The sequence below is a fragment of the Giraffa tippelskirchi genome, chromosome X (assembly GCF_054371585.1).
Source record: "Giraffa tippelskirchi isolate mGirTip1 chromosome X, T2T-mGirTip1v1.2.pri, whole genome shotgun sequence".
Classification (NCBI taxonomy): Eukaryota; Metazoa; Chordata; class Mammalia; order Artiodactyla; family Giraffidae; genus Giraffa; species Giraffa tippelskirchi.
The window spans coordinates 34,017,177-34,033,369 of NC_137289.1; the positions used below are offsets into that span (position 1 = coordinate 34,017,177).

The window sequence follows — 16,193 nt, forward strand, 5'->3', positions numbered from 1 at the left end:
ACTCATTCCTTCCCAGGACTTCCCTGGTGGTCTAGTGGCTAAGACTCTGAGATCCCAATGCAGGGGGCTCAAGTTTGATCCTTGGTCAGGGAACTAGATCCCACATGCTGCAACTAAGCGTTTGCATGCAGCAACTAAAGATGCCACATGCTGCAACAAAGATCGACGATCCCATGTATTAAGAGCTGGAGCAGCCAAATAAATAATAGCTATTGCAGGAAACCTGGGTTAGATTACTGGGTCAGGAAGATCCCTGGAGACGGAAATGGCAACCCACTCCAGTATTCTTGCCTGGGAAATCCCATGGACAGAGGAGCCTGGCAGGCTACAGTCCATGGAGCACAAAGAGTCAGACACAACTTAGTGACTAAACTACCACCACCATATAAAAAAAGACTCTTTTTTTTCGGTTATACTTTAAGTCACTGATTTATTAAGTGAATCAATTATGGAGCCCCTTGGTAATCATGTTAATGGTTGCTGCTATATTATCATGCCCTTGCTTGTATTTGCTTTGTAATTATAGTCATTTCATATGTGTAGGTATGTTTTGTTCCTGAAGACTAGAAGTTACTCCTGGGTCAATATTGCATCACATATCTTTATAATCCTCCTAAAGTACTTAGCCCAGTTTGGTGGTGCCCATTGCAAACCATAAAGCAGAAAAGCAGAACACTTCCTTCATACCTCTGTGAAAATACAAGAAGTTGTAACTTTGTTTTAGGAACAGTACTAGAGTTTTAAAAATATTTTTTCACAGCTTTCAGAATTTTTTAAAAAGTGTTCACCTCAAAGAAAATCAAGAGTAACTAACATGAACTATTCACTCTGGGTTAAGAATCTATTAAACTCACCTGTCACCTCTAAACTCACCTGATGTGAAGAACTGATTTCTTGGAAAAGAACCCGATGCTGGGAAAGATTGAAGGCAGGAGGAGAAGGGGATGACAGAGGATGAGATGGTTGGATGGCATCACCGACTCGATGGACATGAGTTTGAGCAAGCTCTGGGAGTTGGTGATGGACAGGGAAGCCTGGCATGCTGCAGTCCATGGGGTCACAAAGAGTCGGACACGACTGAGTGATGGAACTGAACTGAAACTCTAACTGACTGGGCTACAGATGAGATTTTCTTGTGTGTATTAACTTCTCTTTTCCATAAAACACAGTCTGCCCCAGTGCTGGAAAAATGAGTTATTTTGATATATTTCAATAGGACAAGTTTCTGAGAGTTGAAAGATTTTGGCCAGTATATATATAGCAATAGTTATCTAACTCAAATTAGTAATAAATGACCGACACATAATTTTTCTTTGGAAAATAAATTTAATAGGGAAAAATACTTCCAACATACTGAAAGTCTCTTTCTGTGTGTGTATAAACTAACAACTTAATATTAGATATTGCTTTTTAATGCATAGATAAGCTATTCAAAAGGTACAATTACATAAACTTGACATAGAATCCCCAAGGTGGAATAAACCCAAAATTTGATTTTAAAAAATCTAGTAGACATGATTAGCCCAAAGTGCTTTTTTAGTTACATTGTGGGTCCGTGTGTTTGTCAAATGTTCTATTTGATCCTTTCTAGGCAACTGTGACATGCTGTGAGAATAAGTTGACTAAATAATTTATTTTCTGGGTAGGCTTGCAAAGCAAGGTAAAAAGGCAGAGAATTCAGGCCATTTGAACTATACATGACTAACTGAAAGAAGGCCTTCTGGGGCATAATGAAGCAGTCATGGTATAAACTACCTTCTAGAAACACAGAAGGCTTCAAATTTAAATAAAGAAGGCTGGATTTACTGTGACGGTGGTAACTTTTAAATGTTAAATGTTTTCATTTAGTTTCTGGTAAGGCATAATTTACATCATGGTGTGTGCACTCCAAAGTCAGCCAGGATTGTGAGTTCTAGAATGACTGGATCAGGAAGTCTCAAGTGAATCTGGGTGAAACTAGGCTGCCGTGGGTTAGTGTAAGCTGTGAGCCTGTGGTGGAGCTCCAGCATGCTGTCTGCCCAGTCACTTCAACAGCACGTTTCTCTGAGGGGTCATGGCAAGACCCTTTCTTTGGTGTTGTGTACACTGCCTATTTGATGCTTTTGAACTGTGGTGTTGGAGAAGACTCTTGAGAGTCCCTTGGACTGCAAGGAGATCCAACCAGTCCATCTTAAACGAAATCAGTCCTGAATGTTCATTGGAAGGATTGATGCTGAAGCTGAAGCTCCAATACTTTGGCCACCTGATGCGAAGAACTGACTCATTGGGAAAGACCCTAACGCGGGGAAGATTGAAGGTGAGAGAAGGGGACGACAGAGGGTGAGGTGGCTGGATGGCATCACCGACTTGATGGCCGTGAGTCTGAGCAAGCTCTGGGAGTTAGTGATGGACAGGGAAGCCTGGCCTGCTGCAGTCCATGGGGTCACAAAGAGTTGGACACGACTGAGTGACTGAACTGACTGACTGACATTGCCTATTTATATCCAGAGTGTAAATTGTACATCTCATTACTGCTAGGTTTTGTTATAAAATCACGGTGGTGCAGGTGTTCACAGGGCCATCATTCTGGAGCTCAGGTGTGGCCAAATCTTCTCATTTCCAAGAGCAGCAGACAGGAGCACCCTCTCATCACTCCATGTGTGCACAATTCTGAGGCTACATTCCTCTCTGATTGCAACACGCCTTCAATCAGTGCACCTCTAGTTCCATTCAGTTTTAAAGAGTTGGTTTTTTAGACTTTAGTTGTCCAGTTTTGAAGAACTTCTTTAATTCCCGTAACTCCTGGGGCTTCAAACTCTGATCCACCCCTGGGGTCAGTTTATAGCTCAGAGGAGACATGATGTAACCATTTTGGTAAAGACAGATTCTCTTGCAGAACTCAAAAGTGCCAAACATAATTCCAAAATATGGCACTATCTGTAGAGAAAGAAAATGAAAATCATGTGAAAATCTTAAAACATCAATGCATCTGCAATCAACTTGGATCAGGGTAAACTGAGATAAAGGCTGTGGACAATACAACATGGTCATTCTTTTTGGAATCAGGGAAGATGGAAAAATGCAAGCTGGCCCAGTGAGGGTTTGGGAGAGGAGTGGCAGAGCCATTGAAGGGTCTGCCCCGGGGAAGCCTGGGTGTGGGTTGATATGCATGTAGGCAATCTAACACTGCCTGTCAATATACGCTTGCCTTTTTTTGGCCATGCCATGCATGGTTTGCGGGATCTTACTTCCCTGACCAAGGATTGAACTCAGCAGTGAAAATGCTCAGTCCTAACCACTGGACAGCTGGGCAATTCCTAACATAATCTTGTCTTGATTGGAATCATTTCTGTGCCAACTAGTACAAGGTTAGTCCACAGTTCTTAACCTTTTTTAAGTCATGGAGTTCTTTTGGAAAATGATAAAATTATAGATCCTTTCCCCAGAGAGATGCAGATACGCCCATATGGACACATTTTTTCATACAGTTTTAGGATGGGGGTTATGGTCCTTTTAGGAGTCCATGAACCTCCCTGTTGGGAACCTTGACGCTAAATGCTTAGCTCCTCTGGGATGGGGTATCAGATGCTCCAACACTGCACAGGGTCCCCACTCTTCAGGGCCGACAGCCAGCCTGCATTCACAGGCTCTGTGCTAGAGGAGGTGTTTCCAGGCAAACTGCAGAGGGAGTGGCAAAAGTGTAGAACAGGGTGGCAGTGGCAGAGGCGGACAAGCGGGAGACTGACCACTCCTCTCACCTTCAGTAGGTTGGCTGCCAATCCATTCCAGAGCCCCAGGACCCCTTGGGCTTTCACTATCTGCCGGAAGCAGTCCACTGCTCCTGAGAAATGGACATCCACCCCTCCACCGTGGGGAAGGTGGGGACTCTGAGCCTGGTAGGAAAGAGAAGATGGGAAGAGGTGATTTAGTCACCAGGAAATAATGGTTTTGTCAAGCAGCCAGGGTCTCAAGATGCAATGTCCTGGCCAAGATCATGATGAAGAATGGCCGCCACAGGACTCTATCTTTTCTGTAGGCTTAGAATGAATATTAGTGTGCAGGAAAGCCATGACACCCTATTCACATGTTTGGGGCTATTGTTCTTGGAAGGAAGCAGCTATTCTGGACAGACTCCACTTCACACTTACCACTGCCTCTCAATCTATACCTTCTGGACATAGTAGACACCTCTCAGGTCTTTAATTTTTTTTTTAATTTTCATTTGTCTTCTTTATTAGCTATAAGGATTTAACACATATACTATACTCACAAACAGCTGCAAGCTGCCAAGGATACTGTTTTACATTAAACGGGTTGTAACAGAGACTTTAATCTTTTTTAAGTGCCTTCTGTCTCCTTGTCTTAACTGATCCCTCCTCTGTGAAGCCCTCAAGTGGGGGCTGCTCATTTCCCCACCTCACAGATGTCCTGGGATGGGCAACAGAGGGAAGGGCATTCTCCCAGCTCCCGCTTTCTGTTCCCAGACCCTGGCTGTTGTGGTCCTTTAATGGACCGGAACTTGGGGGTACAGAGTTGACCTATAAGAAAGTGAAAGAAGGAAGAAAAGAGGCTGAGCCGCATGAAGGGGACAGAGGAGAGAGAGGGAGAGAGAGGGGAGGAGAGAGAGAGAGACAGACACGGGTACCAGTGCTCTGGTGAACAAAGGCATTTATTCAACATATTGTGGGCATGTATATACTCTCTTACAAGATAGCCCTTTTTAGCAGAGATAGGGATCAAAAATCTAACAAGTCATCTAGAAAGCCAGAGGCTAGAATCATTCTCAATAGAGGGGGTTGTAAAAGTTACTTTACATATCAGAAAGGAGGAGACTTGTAAATGGCTGCTGTTCACCGTAGGGAATTTCCATACGAATGAGATACATGAATTTCTATTATCCCCAAAAGCCGGCTTGCCAGCTCTCTGGCATCTGTATTCAGGTGCTGTTAAGGAACATAGAATTCATGCAAGACTGAAAACAGCACACAGGAAGCCTCCTGTTAAATGTATCCTGACACCTGGCCACGCTCATGTCAAAAGCTCTCGGCTGGGGCTGGTGGCATGAAACCACACTCGTTGCTGTTTTCAGTTACTGGCTTTCTGGCCACTCTTCCACACTCATTGAGGTCTGTGACACTTAGTAGCTCCCCCTCTTCCACACTCACCACCATCATAGGGAACTTTAGCATCTATAGTCATCCCATCTCATACCTTGTTCCTGGACATAGGCATCAGTGATCCTCACCTTGACACCCCTTTGATCACCCACTCCTTTGGTTACCCCATGGATTTCATCACCACTCCCAGTACCATTCTGGCTGACCACCAAAATGCCCCATCTCTGAAAGTAATTTTTTGTCCTTTAACAAAATAATTTTATGATCAAATGAAGGAAATTTTCAATATACCATCTACAGGCAGAATTGGCACCACTCATCCAGTGTGAGGGGGACAGCCCCTTATAGCTGGCTTTCAGAAACGCTGACACATTTACATCAAGCTATGCACCTACTTTGGTTCATTTCTGAGATGTCTATTTGAGGTCAGTATAGCATTTTATTATGATGGAATCAAGCTTTTCCACGTGGGAGAAGCAATAGAATATATGAGTCAGAGAAGCATAAACCCTGGAGTCAGACAGGTTGGGTTCTAGTCCATGGCTGCTCTACGTACTGGTCATGTGACCCTGGGTAACTCATCTAATCTTTTGAGCCTCAGTTTCCTTATTTAGAAAATAGGAATAGTATCTTAGGTGAGAATGAATGAGATGTGCATGCAAAGTACTAGTGTCAGGCACATGGAAAGGATCAATAAATATGAGCTGAAAGTGAAAGTGTTAGTTGCTCAGTTGTGTCCGACTCTCTACAACCTTATGGACTGTAGCCCACTGGGCTCCTCTGTCCATGGAATTCTCCAGGCAAAAATACTGGAGTGGGTTGCCATTTCCTTTTCCAGGGGATCTTCCCGACCCAGGGATTGAACACGTGTCTCATGCACTGCAAGCAGATTATTTACCATCTGAACCACTGGGGAAGTCCTGCTATGACTATTCTGTAGAAAGTATACTAAATATCAGTTAAACCCCTCACCTGACCTATGAGTCCTCTGTCTCCACTTCAGAACTGCTTGGACCAGTGTTCTCATCCATTCAGCTCCCCTGCTCCCTGATGCCTATTAACCATAATCATTTGGATCACTAACTGATCTAGTCACATGCCCCCCTCCCCTGTCTCCCATGCTGTTAGTTCCCTGTTGGCTTCATGGTCCTCCTTTTCTTGTCCTCCCAGCCCTTCTTTTTGTTCCTCGTCTTAAAATCCTTGCCCTTCGTCCTTCAGCTGATCTCCATCCCACCTCCCCACCAACCTCTTCTCTGCACCAAGCTGCTGAAAATGAATCCACAAAGGAACAGGTCAGCACCACTGAAGCTTCGAGGTCCCTAGCCTCTGCTGGACCATAATACTGCAGGGTGAGCTCTGGAAGCATCCTTTCCCATTCCTCCCAGTGGTTCTTCCCAACCTCACCACACACAACGCCCTGCACACCACAGTGTGTACTCCGTCCCAGAGGGAGTGTGTGTTGTGCCGCACAGTTTGTGGGGAAAACAGATCATCTTTCCTTCCCACTGGTGCTCTGGATCTCACACCTTTGAATTCCTCTTGGCCACCTTTCCCAAGAGACCTGATTTCCTCCCTTAGCAAATGAATAAACTCAAGTCCCTCCCATATGAAAAAACGACTCCTTCCTCCAATCTTTGTCTTTTAGACTATGCCCAATCTTGCGTTCCCCAAGTAACATACAGTAAAATTACCTTGTTTGGATGTAGTTAGTTACATGAGTATAGACACATGTATAGATGGGCTTCCCTGTTGGCTCAGTGATAAAGAATCCGCGCGTCGGTGCAGGAGACGCAGGTTCAATCCCTGAGTCAGATCCCCTGGAGGAGGAAATGGCAACCCACTCCAGTATTCTTGCCTGGTAAATTCCATGGACAGAGGAGCCTGGCAGGCTACAGTTATGGGGTTGCAAGAGTCAGACATGACTGAGGACTGAGCATACATGCACATACATGTATAGATATGTGTGACCACCCCTGTAATCAGGATATAGAACTGCTCCATTAGCCCCCAGAATTTTCCAGCTCCTTTATAATCATGGTCACCCCCACCCCAGCCCAGGGCAACCACTGATCTATTCTGTCCCTATAGTTTTGCTCCCTGAGAATGTCATATAAATGGAAACATAGAGCTTGTAACTGTTTTGAGATGGGCTTCTTTCACTCAGCATGATGCCTTTGAAAGTCATCCATGTTGTGTTCATCAATAGTTTTGTTTTTGTTTGTTTTTTTTTTTACTGCTGAGTTGTATTCAATTGTGCGGATGTATCATAATTTGCTTATCCATCTAGCTGTGGATGGACATGTCTTTCCCTTTCCATCTACACTTCTTGAAATAGCTGTCTACTGTGGCTGACTCCACTTCCTCTCTTCCCACCTCCCCACTCTACCCACTCAGTCTAGCATCTGTCTCCATTACCCTGCTGAACTGATTGTGGCCAGGCCTATCTCCTTTCCTTGCTCTTTCATAGTTGGTATAATTACTTATTTTCTTTATTGGTTGCTCCTACCCCCAACTAGAATTTCAGCTCTGTAGGAAAGGGATTTCTGTTCTCCATCAAGGCAAAGGGTGAACTTTGGGGTTAGGCCTTCCCCTTGAGGTATAATAACAACCAAGCACAGACCAGAGTATGAGAAAAGGAATGTGAAATGAACAAGCTGAGTCTCCAGCCTAGAGTTACAGGAGCCAAAAATGGTCAGGGGTCTTTGGTGAATGTCTTTAAAGCGTTCATCTTAGCACTGTTCCAACATGGCCTCTTTTCCTTCCTACCCCATTGAGAAAGAACTGCAGTCAAAGAGATATTAAGCCTCCTTTCCCTTAGAAAGAATCAGCCTAATTGCAAGGTTTGAAGCGCCTCCTGCTACTGGAAGATTGAAATATTAAAAAGAGGAGATTGTGCTCATGCAGGAAATTAACTGTCTTATTCTGTTATGACATAATATTATTGATTTACCTTCTGCTGGTTTCCAGTAAAATAGCAAAACACCCCCAGTCATGAGTCAAGGTAATAATTTTGCAACCTGGGGTCCCCTACCACCACTAAAACAAAAAACACTAACCAAGTTACATGAGTTATATAACAGGTTCAGTTATAGTCAACTTGTGATGAATCAGGAGCCATCTATGGTCAATCTTGGGCCCCAACTATCTTTCAGATGTCTTTCTGTCACTCCACCATCAGTGTTCACATGAACCATTGCAGCAGCATCCTTAGTAGTCTCTTTGGGACAGAAAAAGTTTGAGACTTCTTGCCTTCTGTCTCTATAGAGCAGCCAGAGTGATTAAAAAAAATCAAATCTTTTTACTCACCTGCTTAAAATATTTTAATGACTTTATTAAAGCCACTGAGAATAAATATAAATTTTTCACTGCTGTCTGTAAGCTGTAGTGGTAATATTGTAGTAAATATTTAACAACTGGTTCTGTGGGTGGAGGAAGCCCTGAGTTGTAGCATTTCTTCATTTCAGTGTTGTAAATACTCCCACCATGGCAGATTGCAGGCTACCAACTGTGAGGTCAACCAGCACCCAAATTTGCTGCAATTTAATAATCAGCTCTCTTGAGCTGGTAGGAGCTGACTGAACACATGACACGAAGGCTCAGGCCCTGCGTGACCTGCCCCAGTACATATTTTCAGTTTCATCTTGCACCACCACTACACTTCAACTGCACTGGCCTTCTGCCTGTTCTCCTCTGGCCCCCTCTCTCCTTTGAGCCAGAGGATCATGTAACCAACTATATACTTGACATCTCTCCACTTAAAAGTCCAATAAACACCACAAACTGTATATGTATTTTGACCTCTTTGCTCAGGCCCCAAATTGGAGTTACCCTTAAGTTCTCTTCACCTTTTGTGTATACCACTCAAAACTCATTGCTTTGCTTCGAAACCTTCACCAACCCCCAATCTTCCAAAGGAAAACTTCCAGAAGGAGTGTTTTCCAAAGAAAACTTAATAGAATTCAAAACTTTACAATTTGGCCCCCACCTATCTTCCCAGTAGCGTTTCCCAATATCACCCCGTGATGGTTAGCTTCATGTGTCAACTTGGCTAGGGCCATGGTCAGTACCCAGATATTTGGTTAAATACCAGTTGGGATGTTACTGTAAAGGTATTTTGTAGATGTGACTAACATTTAAGTCACTCAACTTCGTTAATTTGATAAATTAGGAGTTTGGGATTAATATATACACACTACTGTATATAAAATAAACAACAAAGACCTACTGCATAGCACAGAGAACTATACTCAATATTTTGTAATAACCTATAATAAAAACGAATCTGAAAAAGAATATAAATATATGTGTATGTGTGTATATATATATTATATATATATATAATATATATAACTGAATCACTTTGCTGTACACCTGAAACTAACATAACATTGTAAATCAACTATACTTCAATTAAAAAAAAATCACCAGGCTTTTGAGTAAAGCAAATTACCCTTCATAATGTGGGTAGGCCTCATCTAATTAGTTGAAGGCCTTTAGAGGGAAAAAGACTGCCTGAGTTGCCCTGAGAAACAGGGATTTCTGCCTGCAGTCCACCTTTGGACTTGAACTGAAACATCTCCAGTCTTTTCTTTTCCTGTTTTGTGCTCCCTGAGGTACTGGTTAGACCTCTGCCATGGGCCAGGCTACCTGGTATAAGTTATCTGGATGCAATCTCTGGGCTGGCAGCCAGCAAGCTCATGGGAACAGACACTAGGCATTCCTCACTGTCCCAGCTCTTCAGGGTCTAATACCCTTCATTGCACATACCAGGCACTCGTCAAATGTCAAACAAAATTCCCCTCCATATCAGTGTCACTAGTAGCTTTCCCCAATACAACTGTTTACCTGTGACCAGGCTCAAATAAGCCACATGTATGGTCAGGAAATAAAATAAAGGCCAGCATTTACAGAGTTATAGGTGTCAGGCATTACACTGAGCACTTGATGTGGACTAGCTCATTTAATCCTCACAGAAGCCTCATGAAATAGGCAGTATTATCTTACTAGCCCAGTTTTATGGATGACAAAATGGAGCCCAAGAAAATAGAAATTTCCAAAATCACAGACTGCTTGAAAAAAGCATCAACTTGAATCTGGGTCAGATTGAAGCTCTACCCCACTAAGCTACACTATTTCCAGTTAGATTACTACCTCAGCCCTCTGCACACCTGTTACCACATATCAACCTCGAATGTGGGTGCCACAGCACACACACTGGATGAATTCTTTATGTTAGGACTGGAGCTCATGGTGGTGGTGTTGAGTCACTCAGTCGTTTTCGGCTCTTTGTGACCCCATGGACTGCAGCGTGCCAGGCTTCCCTGTCCTTCACTATCTCCTGGAGTTTGCTCAAAGTCATGAGTTTGCTCATGGTGTGGTATGAATAAATGCCTCTACAAGTGTCACACTAAACAGATACCCAGAAAATGGATAACCAACAAGGTCCTATTGTATAGTATAATGGAACTCTGCTCAATATTATGTGGCAGCCTTGTTGAGAGAGGAGTTTGGGGGAGAATGGATACATGTACATGTATGGCTGAGTCCCCTTGCTGTGCACCTGAAACTATCACAACATCACTAATCAGCTGTACTCCAATACAAAATAAAAAGTTTTTTTAATTAAAAAAAAACCAAATAGACACCCAGATCGCAAAGGCAAAATCATATTGCTGGTTGCCCCCTGGATTGAATGTCTGTGTGTCCCCAAAGTTCATATGTTGGATCCCTAATCCCTACTGTGGTGGTATTTGGAGGTGGCAGGTGATTAGGTTATGAGGGTGGAGCCCTCATCAATGGGATTAGTGCTCTTATAAGGGGACACACGAGAAATAATGTCTCTCACTCCACCAAGGGAGAAGACAGCAAGAAAGTGGCTATTTGCAAACCAGGGAGTGGCTTCTCACCAGATACCAAACCTGCTGGCACCTTGATCTTGGACTTCCCAATTTCCAGAACCGTGAGACGTAAGTGCTTGTCAAGTCACCTAATCTATAGTATTTCTGTTATAGCTGCTCAGACTAAGACATCTCCAAAGAAAGAAGGAATGGCATGGCTATATAGCCATGCTTCTCAACCTTAGCTACATATTAGACTAAACATGGAAGCTTTTCAAAACCATCAATGATTGGGATCATCCCCGGAGACTGTGATTTAACTGACCTGGGTGAGGTCTGGACATCAGCATTTTTGGCAACCTCCCCACATGAGTCTGATAGGCAGACAGGTGAGTTTCACTGGCGTGGGCCCTTCATAGCACACAGCAGCTAAGGCTAAGACCTGAGCCCACCCCTCTGCTGCTGACAGTGAGTGCCTGGGCAGTGAGAGCACATGGGCACTGAGGCCAGACTGCTTAGATTGAGACCTCAGTTTGCCACTCACTAACCCTGGGACTTTGAGCAAATGCTTTGACCTACCTGAGCCTCAATTTCCTCATCTGTAAAATGGGATAATAATAATAATGCCTATCTTATAGGATTGTTGTCAAGATTAAATTAAATACATGTAAAGTGCTTAGAACAGCATTTGACAAATAGTAACCACCATTATCATTACTATAGAGTATTTCAGTTTGGAGAAGAGGGAATTCCCTGGCCGTGCAGTGGTTAGGACTCTGTGCTTTCACTGCCAAGAGCTCAGGTTCAGTCCCTGGTTGGGGAACTAAGATGCCACAAGCTGTGTGGCATGGCCAAAACAAAAAAACCCCAAAACCTAAAAAAAAACCCCAAAATACTGAAACAACAACAGCAACAACAACAACAAAAAACCCAAAAAACCTCCCAAAGCTTGGAGAAGCAACAAGTATACTGAAGACTAAACCAACCCAGAAGCCTAGAATGCTAGACTGCCATTTGCCCAAACTGTATCTTACTAGTAAAGAGACACAAAGCATATCAAGTTACTAGCCACAATACCCTGAACTTAAATCCTCCCTCCATACAAACCCAGGCAACTATCCTGTGGTGTCAAGTTCAGATCTGCCAGAATGGACATGCAGTGTTCTACAGCAGACATCCCTTGAGAAAGCCGAGTCCTAGATCTGCCTCTGCCACCATTTGCATCACTTTGACCAAGTCCTTGAATTGCTTGAACCTTCCTTTCCTCACATGTCAGGTTAAGGAGGCTGGAACTAAATTACCTTGAAGGCTCTTTCTTCTTCTCTTTCTTGCTCCTCTAATCCACGCTGCTGGTCCTACTCCACACTCCTTCCTGCCCCTAGGACTTCAAATCTGTGCTTCCCTTTGCCTAGCTAAGTCTTTCTCACCGATGAGACTAAACATCACTTCTGCAGGGAAGTCTTCCCAGATCTCCAGCCTAAGTCAGGAGCCTAGTAAACACTTTTGGTCACCCTGTACTTCTCTTTCATGGCATGTGATACAGTTTGTAATGATCTAGTGTATAGTGCTTCCCTGGTGGCTCAGACGGTAAAGAATCTGCCTGCAATGTGGGAGACATGGGTCTGATCCCTGAGTTGGGAAGATCCCTTGGAGAAGGAAATGGCAACCCATTCCAGTATTCTTGCCTGGAGAATCCAACAGACAAAGGAGCCTGGAGAGCTACAGTTCATGGGGTTGCAGAGTTAGACATGACTGAGCAACTAACATTTTCACTTTCAGTGTATAATTATTTCTTGCATGTCTCCCCACCCCTCATACCTCACAGACTAAATACCACGAGGGCAGTGACTACGTCTATCTTGTTTATGGTTTTGTTCCCAAAGGCTACCAATATGCTCAGCACCCAGAATGTGCTTAATACATATTAAAGGAAAGAAGGATCAGATTTGCATTCAATGGAAATGATAGGTAAACATTTCAAAGCAATGTGCTTGATTGTTTCTGTGATAAACTCCCCAGAGGTCTTCTACCAGAGACAACATTTTAGGTTTTTTATTCTTTCCATGAGTACTGAAATAATTAAATAATACTTGTGAAGATGTAAACTCATATTCCCTTGATTAGAGCAATCCTAATTCTAGGAATCTATCCTACAGATACATTTGCCCATGTGAGAAATGATGTATGTTACAAGGATTTTTGTTGCGGCATTGTTAATAACAGCAGCAAACTGGAAATAATCTGAATGTCTATCAAAGAGATAGTATGTCATACTATGAAACACTATGTCACCATTTAAAAGTATGTGGCAGTTAAATCTGGACTGATAAGGTGCCATCTCCAAGATACATTTTAGGTGAAAAAAAAAAAAACAGTGTAGAAGAGACATATGCATGCTGCTGATTTTCTAAAAACAAAAAGAATATAAATATGCATGTTTATGTATATCTTTGGATAGACCATCTTTGGAATGACTAGGTAAAAAACTGGAAACAATAGGGTTTTCTCTGCAGAGAACTGGAGGGGCCAAGGGACAAAGGTTGGGGAAGACTAACTTTTTAATGGACACTATTTGTACCTCTTGGATTTTGTTTCAAATGTGTATGTTCCCTATGCAAAAGGTAGAATGTTAATTGTAAAAGAGCATTAATCAAGACAATAAGAATACAAACCACAGGCTAGGAGAAAATATTGGCAAAAGTCATATCTGATAAGGGACTGTTATCCAAACCACAGAAAGAACTCTCAAAACTCAACAATAAGAAACAACCCAATTACCACTACACATCAACTAGAATGGCCACAATCCAGAACACTGAGGGCAACAGATACTGGTGAGGATGTGGGACAACAGGAACTCTCATTCATTACTGGTGGGCATGCACAATGGTACACTCACTCTGGAAGACAGTTTGGTGGTTTCTTACAAAACTAAATATACCATAGGAGCCAGCAATTGTGCTGATTAGATATTGGTATTTACCTAAAGGAGGTTAAAAATTAATGCCCTCACAAAAACCTGCACATAGTTGTTTAAAGCAGCTTTATTCTTCATTTCCAAAGCTTAGAAGCAACAAGATGTCCTTCAGTGTGTGAATGGATAAATGAACCAGTATCAGACAATGAAATATTATTAAACTGAGAAAGGTGTGAGTTATCAAGCCACGAAAAGAGACAGAGGATACTTAAGTCGTCATTATACATTTGCATAAATCCATATTATACATTTGCATAAATCCATAGAATGGACAACACTGAGAGTGAACCCTAAGGTAAACTTCGGGTGATTATGTTGTGTCACAGTAGGTTCATCAGTTGTAACAAGTGTACCACTCTGGTGGGGGATGTTGATACTGGGGGAGGCTGTGCATGTGTGGAAGCAGAGGGTCTACAGAAAATCTCTGTATCTTCCTCTCCATTTTTCTGTAAACCTAAAACTGCTCTAAAAAGCCTTCATTTAAAAAAAGAGTATTTTAAAAGGAGAGACAAAAGAAAGAATACACAAACAAAAAAAGAAGAAAAGAGTTTGCTAGTTGGAGCCAACAGGAGCTCATAAGCTTTCACTTGTTATTTGGAAACAACTTCTAACTTCTGCAGTAATATAGGACACAACCTGAAGACCACATCATCCAGTTTCCAAGCTGAGAATGCATATTCGTGGAAGGCAGTTGGGCTAAGAGGTTTCTGTCTGTTGGCAAATCCCAAAGAGTCAAACAAGCCAAAAAAAAAAAAAAAAGCCAATGGTACTAAAGTAAAAGGGCCTTTATGTCTTGTGAGCCACACGGCTCAAGTTTCTCTTGGCAGAGCTAGGTCCCCCCAAATTATCCTCATACAGCTGAGAAATACCCTGTCTCCTCGAGGGGGGAGGGGGCAGTGTGCACGCAAGCGGGTATAGGCAGCTGCCCCCGGCTTGGCATGCCTACAAGCCATCCCCCATAATGACCCACTCGGAAAGCCTGCAATGACATGGGGGCAGCGAGGAAATGGACATCAGGGTAGTATTTTGCTTGGGAAAAGAGAAATAGTTCCCACATACCAGCTGGGGTGGAGGTGGGGAAATCAAAAGTGCAGCTGAACCAGACTCGAGAAGGCAATTGAGATGCAGGCACGGGAGCAGTGGAGGGAGGCCATGGGAGTGTGTGCAGGGCAGAGCCAACTTTTAGTGTTACCTTCTAAAATTTTGTTTTTATTTTTTGGCCACACCCCACAGCTTGCAGAATCTTAATTTCCTGACCAGGGATTGAACCTGGGCCCTTGGCAGTGAAAGCACCAAGTCCTAACCACTGGCCCATCAGGGGTGTCCCTCGTGTCATCTTGACAGGGAGTGAGACTGCGTAGGAAGCTTGTGGGAAAAGATTTGGCTGATGCCAGTTTTCAGCAGGCTGGGAATATACAGACATATGCAGTAGCTGCACCCAGTGGCCTCTAGGTAAACACCTGTTAAATTAACCCAACAAATGAATGATCCACTCCACTACCATCCCTTCTCACCATTATCTATAGAGATCTTTTGAGATTTTTTGATGCTAGCTCATTTGTGTGTTTATAGCGATCATAGAAAACACAGAAACACACCCGGCCTGGCTTTTGTAGCTCTAATCAGGCCTTCGATGCCTGAGTAGATTCTGAAGAGATGCTTCAAGAATAAAAATAGTACCTCAGCTTTATTGAGTATTTATCATGTGTCTGGCTCTGTGTCTTCATTAACCCCATTCATTCTTCTCCACAGGAATATGAACCAGGCACTAGGTTTCTCCTTGTGTTTTACAGAGGAGGAAAGATGAGGTTCAGAGAGGCGACGTGGTTTACCCAAGTTCACACAAAGAGTAAGAGGCAGGGCTGGTATCTAAAGCCCACACTCTGGACCACAGAGCTAGTCTGCCAATGAAAGCTTTAAGATAAACACAGCTATCAAAAGCAAATGAGCAGGGGAACTTCCCTGGTAGCTCAGTGGTAAAGAATCCGTCCGCCAATGCAGGAGACACAGGTTTGATCCAGGAGGATCCCACATGCTGTGGGACAACTAAGCCTGTGTGCCCCAAACTATTGAGTCTATGCTCTAGAGCCTGCAAGCCGCAACTAAAGAAAAAAAGCCCACGCAACAGTGAAGACCCAGCACAGCCAAAAACAAGTAAATAAATTATTAAAAAACAAACAACCACCTCCCCTAACAAATGAACAGGGACTTCCCCGGTGGTCCAGTGGTTAAGATTCCAAGCTCCCAATTCAGGAGGCACGGTTTCAATCCCTGGTCGGGGAA

At 43.2% G+C, this 16,193-nt stretch overlaps 1 protein-coding gene and 1 non-coding gene across 2 annotated transcripts in view; both read right to left on the reverse strand.

Moving 5' to 3' along the window:
- Window positions 1–1,306: 1,306 nt before the first annotated feature.
- SLC25A43 (solute carrier family 25 member 43) overlaps window positions 1,307–16,193 on the reverse strand; it is a 42,921-nt gene continuing 28,034 nt past the window's right edge. The window contains exons 4-5 of the mRNA XM_081564393.1: window positions 3,738–3,872; window positions 1,307–2,916 (exon numbers count right to left, since the gene is read on the reverse strand). Of these exons, the coding sequence (XP_081420519.1) occupies window positions 2,716–2,916; window positions 3,738–3,872 (336 nt within the window). The 3' untranslated portion in view covers window positions 1,307–2,715. The remainder of the gene's footprint in view (window positions 2,917–3,737; window positions 3,873–16,193) is intronic.
- Window positions 15,159–15,231, reverse strand: TRNAE-UUC (transfer RNA glutamic acid (anticodon UUC)). Its single transcript has one exon. It is a non-coding gene; the product is annotated as a tRNA-Glu (tRNA).